Source organism: Phaethon aethereus, assembly GCF_964289735.1.
Source record: "Phaethon aethereus genome assembly, chromosome: 8".
Taxonomy (NCBI): Eukaryota; Metazoa; Chordata; class Aves; order Phaethontiformes; family Phaethontidae; genus Phaethon; species Phaethon aethereus.
In genome coordinates, this window is record NC_138584.1 from 15,203,127 (window position 1) to 15,215,577 (window position 12,451).

Below are 12,451 nucleotides of genomic sequence, written 5' to 3' on the forward strand. Positions count from 1 at the left end.
TGCAACAGATTTAGAAAGTCGGTACTGATAGATAGTTGGCATGTTCTTGGAACAAATACAAATGTTCGTATGTGTTTCAAGCACTGAATGTACCAGATCTTTTGGATGTGTATTGTCACTGTCACCCTTGCATTTCAGGTTTATTTATTGGACTTTGAAAATCACCTTTTAACAAAGTTTTCAGAACATTGCTTTGCTCAGCTAAAATTAGTTCCGCTGATTTTGCAAATGATTAAACTTAAAGCAGTAATAACTTTTAATGCTAATTTCTCACCTATAATCAAAAGTCAGCAGAGCATTCACTTTTCATTAACTGACATGTCTGTAATGCAAGTTTGGGTTTTGGTTAAGCAAACACCCGCAACTGAGGGTTCAGTTGAGAGGTTCAATTATGAGGATACAATGGCCTATTTTTGGTTTTGGCACTAAGTTTATTTCCAAAGGCAACTGAGCTTGCTTTCTCTTTCAATCTGTTTGTCTTGCAGAAAAATAGAAGTGAGATATAAATGTATGTGTATGATAATGATCCTTTTTGCTGTGAGATATTAATTAAATGGTCTCCGTATGAGTGAGCATTTACAAATGTTACTTAGTATTCCTCATATAACAGAGCAATTTGATGTGCAAGTGATCCAGGCATAGATAAATATTATAGTGAGGAAACCAAAACCTTTTGTTATACCTGTGATGCAAACCTAAATATTTTCTTAAGTTTTAAGTTTCTATTTGTAAATAAGGAAGGTATTTTTATTGGAAAGTGAAAAAAGGTAACTTTGAGTATAGTGGGCTCCACAGTCTGTGGAGACCATGTGTGTACTTACTTTTGTGTAACAGCAGTCAAGAAGCTAGGAATCAAGGCTGTGACATGAATTGCTCTGGTTTTTTTTGCACTTAGTCAGTAGGTTGGAGGATTAGAGACTGTCCAGTTAGAGAGAAAATGTATTAAAATGTTCAGTGTAGGTGTAGAAGGATAACTGCAGCAAATTTTAAACACTTCTATTTTTAAAGGCTGTAAATTAAATAATATTTTAGTAAACAAAATGAATATGTAATAAATGTTATTTACTCAATGTTGAGTAAATCAGTGAGAGCTGTGCTCAGCTATGCCTTCTCTGAACTTGCTGTTAACCCTAATAGCTTTTGATGTAGTGTATTGTTCATAGTGTGAAAATGTGATCTTATCACAGAGTAGGGTGTTCCTGGAGAAGACTCAGATTTGAGAACTTCATCTTATGGTACGATGGAGTTTGAGCCTGCTTTAAGCTGTGTGGCTTTTAATGTATACATGCTCGTGTCAAACATGAATAATTCACTGAATGCTGGGATACTCCTTGGATACTTAAAGTTAAGCATGTAGGGTGAGTATTCACTTTAGTTTTCCCTATGAGGGTCAAGGCGGTTCTGCAGAGATTAGTTGTGTCAAGGAGGTAGCATGCAGAGTTTCCAGCAGCGTAATTTACCACCCAGAGCTCTTCCAATAGAGAATAGTGGTTGGTATCTATGGGAAGCAAGTAACGCTTTTGGTTTTCTGTTTTAATAAACCTTCTAGAATTTACAGTAGTACCTAGCACAAATGCATTGCTGAGGTAGAGAAATCAAGCTCTTAATTTGAATGTTAATATATCAACAAAATTAGGTAAAGAATGGTTAGGGTTGTGTAATTTTGCTACTTTGTTAATCTGTAATGCGTTAACTTTGCTTATATAACAGAAAGTGCATGAGGTATACCACACTTGTTAATATTAGACATCTTTGTAACTAAGACTTTCCTGACTTTTGTGGGAGTGATTTAGAAAACTGCTCATTTTGTGAAGATGACAGTATTTACGTATTGCAGGGAAACCTGAAGACCATGAAAATCCGTAGCGGTAAATCTATCTTGGAAACTCTACTTTCTAAGTATCTAGTAGTGGGTCTAGGACTATACCTCTAGGATGCCGATGTGCTATGATATTGTTACAGGATAAAGAATGGTCTTACTCTCACTAAATGTTAGGGGTTGTGTAAGGAGTGCAAGAAGCCGGAAAGGTGTTTGTTCTGTTGTAGAAGCAGTCTCTCTTATGGGGAAATCTAAAGCTACGTGGAAACGTAAAGGTGAAGATGCAGTATTTAAGTACTGAAGGCTGCGACCTGTCAGTGCAAAGCTAGGACATGCTTACCACACGATCATCTGTTGGCCTTCGAGTTCTTGCTCTGTTTTTGAGACGTGGAGCTTGTGTGGCTCAGAGAAGACATAAATCTTGTGATTACAAGTCGAGTTTTTCCCCAAGTGTGTTTGAACTGCCCCCGCCCCGCGCACCAGGACTCGGGGTCGGGCCTGTCAGCTTCTTGGCCCCAGTCTCACAGGAGGCTGCAGCCCTGCTGCTCTTCTGGCACGCTTCCTCCGCAGGAGCGGAGCGCCAGCTTCCAACCCTCTGGACCTTGAGGACTCTGGTTTGAAGATAACATAATAATGTAAATTGCTGATTCTTGGGCACAGACACAGAGGGTCACCGGGAGAGTTTATCCTTGCTGAGAGAGATGGGAGCGTTGTGGCTTGTCACACTCTGACATGCTGTAATGTAAATGGGTTTGCAGTCAGCTTGTGACTTTGCTCACATGTGCAGCCATTTGTCTTGGTAACAGAAAACATATCTGGTAATAAACAAAAAGAATCCTTTGGGGGTTTCCCTTCTGAGTCCTGTGCTGTCTGGAATCCTTTCTGGTTCTAGAACTGCGTTCTACAAAGGCTGACCACACTATGCCCCTGACATCTGTGGTCATTTCACATTTCATCTGGCTTTCTCTGGCCTTGGTCGCCTCACAATTAAACCAGGCCTGAACTACTGTGAAAGCACAATCTTTTCTCCTCTTTGAAATTTTGGGATGAATTCCTAAGATGTATTATCAGCCAGGTTACATAAATTGTTCGTAAAGATTCTCATCAGTTCAAATCTTCAGTAAGGAAACACACATTTGACACAAGTATCGATTTATGAGATACTCTATCATACATAAGCATGAGGGAGAAATTCACAACATTTTCCCATATTCTTTCAATAAAGAAAAATAACATAGGGCTAGGCTTTAGAAGACATGACACCATGGATACTTATTTTTTGAAATCTTGTTTATCTTGTTTAACAATTTTAGAGTTTTAAAACTCTCCTAGGACCAGAATTCACTCTTGTTCATTTGGTAAGGAAACTTCCGTTTGCAATATTTGGGACTTTACATGGTGTTTGAAGTGCTGCATCTAACTCTTAGTGCTTCAATGAGCTTTCCAAAAGGCAGAGTAGATGTGAGAAGTAAAATATGAACAAGGAAATTCAAATAAGATATTAATAGAAAGAGTTGATGCGTTAGTCACCTCTTTATTAACTGACATGATTTTTAAACAATTCTGGGTCATCTAATCTCATGAAAACAAATGTTTCTAGCTTGAGTTCTTTGGTCTTTGACTGACTACCAATAAAAAAACAGGTTTCATGTTCAAATATACTAGAAAATATCAGGGGAAAACCACCAGGTACTTGTTTCTGTCAGTGAATTAACACTTGCATAGCTTTGAAATTAATTGTTTAGCACGCTCATTACTCTTAGGAAAAAAAAAATGTTCTCATTATGTTCACTTGGTGAACATATGTATCTATTAATACATTTAATGTTACTTGCTGTGAGGGAGATTACAACTCTTTTTAAGGAAATTGGGTAGATTAATGGAATGGGGTGGGTTAAATTGCTCTCCACATGCATTCCCTAGCATGCCTAGCCTACTCCTGAATTTTAATTGATATATATATATATAAAAGAGTTTAGCTGAAGGTGCTCTGTGAAGCAACTGGAGTAAACCAGGATATAACGTGTAGTGCAGGGGCTGGGCTAGGTAAATGTGCTGTATGCTAAAACAAAGCGAATAACACATGGGATCACATTTTATGCCCATAATCATAGTCCGCATGCGAACAGTTGCTTTTGCAGCAGGTTCATTGTGGCTGTGTGCATATTGATCTGTGGTGAACTTCAGCAGGCATTTTGGGGCTGTTCATAAGAAACTTCCCCAACAAGCTAGAAAAAGTGGACGTAATCCGTGAGAAGATCAAATTATTACTTTGTCTTATTAAGAAGCCTATACAGTTTTAATACCGCACCCTGTGACAGAGCCTTCTGATTCTTATTCTAGCTTTGAATTACCAGTGACGAAGATGAGGATCACTAGGGCCTAAATACTCCTGATGCAACTCATTGATTTCAGTAGGAGTTCTTCCATAGGCAGAGTAATCTTACCTATTGAATTTTTAACAAATTTCTTGTTTCGAATGAGAGATAAGGTCCGTGTAACCAGGACACTTTGCCAAAGTTGTTACTTTGGGAGGGGAGGGAAAGAAAAAAGCCGAAGACTTCAAAGCTTAGTGCCTTAAAGAAAAGCTTTCAAAATTTGGAGGAATGTCATATATTTTACAAAGACAATGCTAGACCAGCAGGACTTTTTGACGACTGCCTTGAAATTACTGCAGTCTCACCTATGATGGAAACTGTACTTCTTTCTTAACACCATCCCCTCTCTGCCTTTCCCCGTTTGGTGTTGGAACATTCCTAATAAGCATAGTGCTTCCATAACTTTATATTTTATTTTGCTGAATATGCATTTAATTAAAAATCACATTAAACTGCGATAGCTTCTTATGACTTCAGCTAAAATGGTGGCATTGAGATAGGAATAAAATGGGTGTGACACTTCTAATGAATTGAAATTTCTATACCAGAAACTTATGTTGGATCACTGCAGAGCATGTGCCAAACCTGTCTTCATTTACCCGAAAACGCTGTATCAGAAACAGGACACCCAGCTGCAGAATGTGTCCTATCATGAAAGACTGCCTTGAAATCACTTATTTTGGAGTAACATTAATTCAAATTTTTGATAAATTAGTGTAATAGAACATTCTGTTTCAAAACTCTTACAGCCTTTTCATTAATAGATGGTGGTGAAGATTAGAGCTAGTATTTTTTGTGTAGACTTCTTAATCGTTACCTTTAAAGTAGAGGCTGAGCAATAAACATCGAAGGAATAACATATGGCAAGTTTATTCACAAAAGCTATGTTACTGTGTTGGCACAGATCAACATAACCATTTATCACTAAATTCTCAAAATTTAAAAACTGTAGCTATCACTTACACATGCTAGTCATTTTCAATGTACATTACATGAGTAGTTTATAGCATTTTAGGCTACTTGCAACCTAAATCAATATATATTAGTCATAATGAATACGTTCCCTTCTAAAAGAGGATGTATTAGGGAATTAAACCATTCTTTAATATTTTTTAGCTTATAATAATCTTTGTCTTTTAAAAGACATAAAAGGCATAAAAGAAATTATTGTCATGGGTTATTATTAAGGGAATTCCTTAAGGTAGTCGTATTTGAGGGAGTCATCTGTAATATATATTGAGTTGTGTTCTGTAGACACAGGCCACTTGGTTTTCCTCCCCAAGTGAAGTCTTCAAATTAATTTATGGAAATGATGAAAGAAAGTGTAATACTTTGGTGGTGCCTATAATCATCGGTGTTGTGCAAATCTTCCGATTTACAGCCATCAATTATAATGGATTTATATCTACTTTTATTTTTAATAAAAGAAATGTGTCCATTTATGTAAAACACTAAATATATAATTTGTAGGTTCCCTATTACTATACAAATAGCATCTTAATGTGAAATCCAAAGTTCAAAGTGCTCTGAAAAATTATGTATTATGTACCCACATCCTCCACTGGGGAACTTGAGTCTTGCCCTTTCAACATCTGGAGACATCAAACAATGGCTCATCTGGCAAGAATGAGAATTTATGTAGCTGAATAAGCATGGGATCGGGACAAACAAGATCACAGATGCCCAAGTAATTCTCCTCACCCATGAGCTCTCCCCTGGTCTGATGGCCAGTGTGTTTGAGAGATTGGAGGTCTCAGGATTCCTTTCTTCCATGTCCAGGGTGGTTTATTTTTGTTTAGCTGGGTGCATACATTAACTGTTTGTTGCAACACTCCCTCTAGAATTTTCTTCTCAGTAAGTTTCCACTTACTGGCTGACCTACCTGAATTTATTTGTTAAATTTACTAAATGTCTGGCTAGCCATAAGCTGCAGAAAACCAACCAGGGAGTTGAAATGAATAGGAAGAAAACACTCTCCTACTTTTCCTTTCTGACAGTTTAACAGACAGAAAAGCATTTACATTACTTTCCCATTTAGGCAGTTAACTTCTGAGCGGTTCTTAAACACTAGGGACCTCTAGCTGGAACAGCCACCTTGGTCAGAAATCCATGATTTAGGCAGATAGTATATTATTTAGGTAGTGTGAATATAAGCAATTTTTATATACATATTTGTGTGATTTAGTATGTTCTGTGCCAGTTTTATTTCGGATTTAATTTTGGGACATGCTGTGTTACGTAGTCCTTTTGGATTTCTGCAACTGTTGCGCTTGGAGCCATGCTCCTGCTGCAGAATTCCAACAGGAGCAAACATATGGGGATTCTTCCGTCCTTGGCTTGCCCCACCATTTGTTCCACATTTTAAACCAACTGGTGCTGTACCCAGTGGAGTACATCTGTTACAGTTTATTACTAGAAATTTGCAATTCATTTTGCTAAAATAGTTATAATATTCATGGCCAAGAGTACTGCATTAAGCAATTACAAAAGAGAGTAGACAAAATTTTGCTAAAGTGTATGTGTGATACAGGACCTACTGCCTGGTTTGGGTGATTTGGGCACTCAACAACCTATCACCGATGAGTCAGATGTGCTCTGACAGTTCAGTTTGATCGTCTTGAGAAATTAAAGTAGCAACTGAGATGTTGTGAGTGACATCCCTTATGTGAATGTCCCTGCTCTGTTTTAATTAAGAATAAAATAAATTAGCATAAACCATCACTGAATGCATTTTGTTGCCACATCTTGCCTGAGGTACTCAGCTGGGGAACACCCAGAAATGGAGCAGAGTCTTTACTGCTGGAATTGCAGAGGCACATCTGATTATACCCTCTAACTCTTCCTGAAAGTCAACAACATGTAGGCTGCTAAATAGTCTATACCTTTTTGAATGTTGTAACCCACTTTTTGTCTCCTTGGGCTTCAGGCAAGCTGGGAGTTACTGTATCGGGCCATGTTGTTATTTGTGGGTAGAATTTTCAAGTAGGTGAGAGTTCTGTTTTGTAAGAAAAATGGAGTACTGATCAGTCCAGAGTAAGCATTAAGTAGTTGATTAGAAAGTGACTCCTTTGTTTTTAAAAATAAAAAGTCCCCATAAACATCAACACAATCAAATCTTAATACAACAGATTACTTTTTTATCATTATCACCCACTCAAGCAGGCTTTTGAAATAAGCATCCTGATTTTATACTGAAATGATGAAATATCCAGAAATAACCAGGGTACTTTAAAATATTTTTGCTTGTTTTGCTCTACAAGTTTTACATGGAGTGATATAATGAAGCAGAATTAGGTGTTTCTATATGCCACACCTAACAAACAGCTGGGAATGGAAACCATTATCATGTCCCCTAAATATAATTCTGTTCTCTAGCAGTCTAGAAATGTATTTAAATACTCAAAATCTTAAGTTGTGTGGACAGTACAAATCTAAATGAATTCATATGAATTTGTGCTATAATATTAATTGTGGGGTTCTTTTGCATAGCACTGTAAATAAGTGAGGTGTGATTTAAGAGGCTTTGAACTTTTTTGAAATTTTACCTATATGTTAATATTTTCTGTTCTCTTTCTACAGAACATTCTGGCTTTAAATCCCCGAAAACAGATGCATGCAACTCTTCATTCAACTGCAGCAAAGAAGCAAGTCAAGAAGCAATGGAAAAGGAATTCTGACAAAAGCTGTTCAGTAAGTGCATGTTTATTATTGCATCTGGAACATGCAATGAATTGCTGAGGCTGAAATCTCAGTTGTGTGTGACCTTAAAATTTGAGTTTCCTGTGTTGTTTACTAGCCAAATTTGGCTCCTAGTTCTGTTCCTGTACATACAAAGTTACTTTGTGATCAGCTGTTTACTTTTCAGAACTGGATATGTGCCATACCTTTTTCCTTTTTGGTGATTTAACAAGTCTTTGATGCAAGTTTTTCCCCTTTCGTTATGGAGTCTGATCCGTCTCAAGTACCAAGCGGTATCTCAGCTGGCTCATCACCTCCCAAGCCCCGCAGAGCCGCTCGCTCTCCCTGGGTAGCCGCCATCAGTTGCCTCTTTTGTACCCTGCAGGGCTGCTGCCCACTTGCTCCTTTTCTGTTTTCCAAGAGTAACACTTCACTATCCTTTCTGAGACTTTTAAAGGTAATTTTATTTCAGTACAGAAATAGGGAAAACTCACCACATGTACCTATTTTATGTACGTATGTGTATATAGAGCTACCTATATATGTACTGTATATACATGACTATATGTATATACATTATATATAAATACATAAAGCTTAGATTAAAACATGGCTCTGGATTTTAAATTTTGTGCATCGTATTTTTTAGGAAATAGGTGGTATTAGAATAAATATTTTTTCACTATAAACTGTCTGTATTCTTCAGTATTTCTGCCATTAGGTATCAGTTTCTCTCTAGATATTTAGATCCTAGTCTCAGTGTGATAGTTGACTAATCCTATCAGACTTTGTTGTCTCTTTGATCTCTCATCTGATTAGAAGGTTTGTAGTGTTTTTACTGTCTTCCTACAGATTCTCTTAGGTAATCCTCTAAATTCAGAAGTCTTTTTAGGTGGAGTACTACTATGCAATCTGCAACCTATTTCCCTTATAGATACAATGTTATGGTGTCTTTTCATAGTGTTATCAAAACATCTTCTCCCACTAAGTAGGAAAATTCAGTTTTGATAGTTGATATTCATTTATTGTTAAAAAAGCCCAAAAACCAAAACACAAACTAAAGCAAAAACCCCACAAAGCTCCTCAGTTTATCAAAATTATGAAATCCAGTATGACCAGCAAATATGTGCTGGGAGGAGCAACCCAGGGTATCCTTAGCATTTCAACCATACTCTAGTAGAGTTTCATACTCTAGTATAGTTTCCTGTTTTATAGCAGTGATTATAAGAATCTCTTTCTTACTATAGCTAATTTTCCTATTTTCTTATTTTATTTATTGGCTTAGATAATGTTATAATAACTGGAAACTAACATATATGAAAAGCTTCTGTTTGTGAACAGGGATGATTATTTGGGGATGTCTGATGCAGTGATTGCCCACAGCTGTCTGTTCCTGCTGCATGGAGAGTTGGGCTGCTCAGCAAGCAGCTCCTGGACAGCTGCAGTTTACATCGTTATGCTTTCAGGTGACCTGTAATCAATACTGGGCTGTAAACTCCTCTGTTTTCAGAAACTGTTAGGAAGCTCAGGTATCCATGCAGCAGGGCAGCTAGGTATCAGTGTAGGGGCCTGATTAGCTGTTCCTGTGTAAATTATCCTAGTTAGTTAAACTTCAAACTATAGCATATACATATATATCTTCCTAATGGGTGTATTACACACTTTTTTTAAAGCTTCTAGTCTTTAAGATCATTCTTGGTTATCTCTGATCTTTCCCCCATATCAGCCTTGTTTGATTTTTGAATTCAGTGTGTTCATAAGTTGTTTGATATTTGAAGGTTTTCCTGATACTTGTGAAAGCGCATAGCTTTCTAGAAATTGTCTCTCTTCCCACGTTCCTGTTCTTAGCTGTGCATGCGTACCCCATGGTGTCTCAAACGTTCTTGGAACCCCAAGGCCTGAGCTTATTGGGCTGTGCAAACAGCACCAATTTCGAGTTCATCGCTGGCTTGTGTGCCTTGGCTGGATTTTCATTTGAAAGAAATTCTGAATGTTGTCAAATATTGCAGGGTAATGTTTTGTCATAGGTTTACAATCTAATGAACAACGTGGTTTTATAGTTGTGCATTACTGCATGGAGATTTGTGCAGTTATTACGACCCTGCACTGACAGAGATCTGCTCATGTGTTGCAACTTAGAGGGTTCAAGGTTAGAGATAAGCAAATAGGTATATCTGTACGTGTACACACCTTCATCGCAGATAGTTCTTATACTGTATATTATGAATTATTTGTTAGAAAGGGCACATTATTTAGTTTGCAAGTCATAAGAAATGTAAAATGCTTGAAGAAACTTTAGAGGGGTAGGCCTTATTTTTAGGCCAGTAATGGTCCTAGTTTTTAGAACTGTCAAACTTTTTTCTTTACTCAAAAATATGTAGCTTACTTCTACTGTGCAAGATTTACCACACAGCTTACTGTTCTGGCAGAAAAAGCCCTACAAAACTAAAGTAAAATCTAAACAGTTGTCGGGTATCCTGTTACATAAAAGGCATCAGGAAAAAAATGCAAGACTTTTTACATTCTCCAGATCATTGTTGTTGAGTGGTTTTAATAAACAAAGAAATCAAAATGATAGAATCCTTTCCTAACCTTCTTAAAATAAGAAAGCTAATGAAGGAAAGGATACATTGAGCACAATTTTCTGTTATGGTCTAAAAAACCATTGACAGTAACGTTTAGGCCTGCTAATGAACAGGTCAAGCTCTATTTGAAGTCCATAGGAAGTATACTTCTTTTTTTCCTTAAAATCTGAATCTGGCTTTTATCTTTGGATTCTTTTAAAGCGGTACTGGTGCTGCCTTTGCAGAATTACTGTTGGAGGGAAGGTGGGAGTATGAAAATACAAAACTAATTAAATTAACAGCCCTCAAAACTCTGAACAAAAGCTGCATCTGCTGAGGCATGCACACATTGACTTTGTAATGTCTAATACACTTCCAGATGGCAGAGTTACATATTTCCCCAGAATAATTACACAAGTGAAATTTTAACTCATAGCCTGCGCTGAACACTTTGGGTTGCCCGTTAAATGAGTTCTGAAGTGGAAACTGAGTGTAAATATCTTTTGTCAATATTGGAAAAGCATTTATCCTAAAGGAAGGTTCAGTTATGCTTTTGATGAGTGCTATTGTTTATTTACTGTGGTAGCAACCAAATTTTGGTGTAAAAATGGTTTATAGCTGTAAGTGCAAGAGCAGTCAGCTTTCCTTCAGAAATTTTACCTTGGAGATGTAGATCAGAGCGGGTAAACTCTATTGCTGAGTCACCGTTGGTAACAGTGCTAAACTTGGGCATTAACACTGGTTTCTTCCAAGTCATGCCGAAAGGTGCTATAAACAGATGCCACTAGTCTGTCTGGGGAAACAACGGTTTCTGTTGGTCAGGAGAAATTAAAAGTAGAAGAGTTTTGAGATGACTATACTAATAGTAAATCTTGGAGAAGGAAGTAAAACTTAGATCACGTTAGGTCAATTTACAGATAAAACTAAAGCAAAGGAATGAGCTGTGGATGCTGTGGGGACTTTTTAGATTTGGGAATTTTTTAGATTTCAGGGTTCTCCTAGGTAGTTCAGGATCGTTTAGACATCTGATATATGTTTTTATTGGTTTCCAACTTTATGTAATTCCATTTCTGTATGTATTTTATACTTGCTGACATATAAATAACAAACTAGATGGGCACACATTGTGTGCATTTGTGTTGCACCCAGCACACTGAATTCCTTGCGCTATTAATAGGGTTTCTAAGCATTATGGAACAAGTTCTGCTTTTTCCTTGTATATGTGCGGGTTTGTCATTTTAATGAAACTCACTTCCACAGTTTTTATAAATTCACTTGTCACTGGAGAATTCAGTGGGATATTGCAGTCCAGCCTTTTTTGTAATGAAGTCTTGGAGATACCTACTAAGGATAGGCGAGAAGATGATATAAACCCAGCTATGTATTCAGACTTTCTTCAGTTTCTGCATTTAGAAATAATAGTAATAATTGCTCCAGATGGAAGAGTTGGAAGTATTTCAACAAGACAAGAAAGGTGAAAAGGAAATGGGGTTTAAATTGGTTTGTAGTTAATTGCCGTAGCCTGTAACAGTATTGATTTTTTTTCTGGCAGTAGCAGCATTGTTCTTTGTCCTTACATTTGCTAAGCCTGATCAGCATTGTGCAACAAGAGCCTCTCTTCCTTGAACAAAATAATTTTTAAGCTTTTTTTTTGCAGGGCCTTCACTTTTGGGCAAGTCTTTAACTGTTCCATAGTTCTTTCCAGCCATTAGAGAGAACCAAATTCTTCCCCTTGTCTTTTTCTGTGCAACATTAAGGTGCAACTACCAGATTGTTCTGTGCTAATGGTGGAGAGCGAGATCTGCAATTCATTGCAAGGTGTAACAGATCACATTGCTCTCTGAATTCAGAGGACAGGATTAGTCCCTTAAAACAGTAGTAATAACAGTTTGCTAAAACTTCAAACTGCTTTTCACTTTGATAGTGTTTCTGTGGCTGTCACTGCTGTTTATGAACATCTGTAAAAAGGAAATCTTATTTAAAAAAAGGTTTGTAAGTTTGTAAGTACTTCT

The 12,451-nt window shown here is 37.1% G+C and overlaps 1 protein-coding gene across 2 annotated transcripts in view; it reads left to right on the forward strand.

Moving 5' to 3' along the window:
* The window catches only part of DPYD (dihydropyrimidine dehydrogenase), a gene marked incomplete at both ends in the record, with an annotated part of 369,496 nt that overhangs the window by 14,015 nt on the left and 343,030 nt on the right, over nucleotides 1-12,451 (forward strand). For both annotated transcript variants that reach the window (XM_082002991.1, XM_082002992.1), the window contains one exon: nucleotides 7,777-7,887. In XM_082002991.1, coding sequence (XP_081859117.1) covers nucleotides 7,777-7,887 — 111 coding nt within the window. The remainder of the gene's footprint in view (nucleotides 1-7,776; nucleotides 7,888-12,451) is intronic.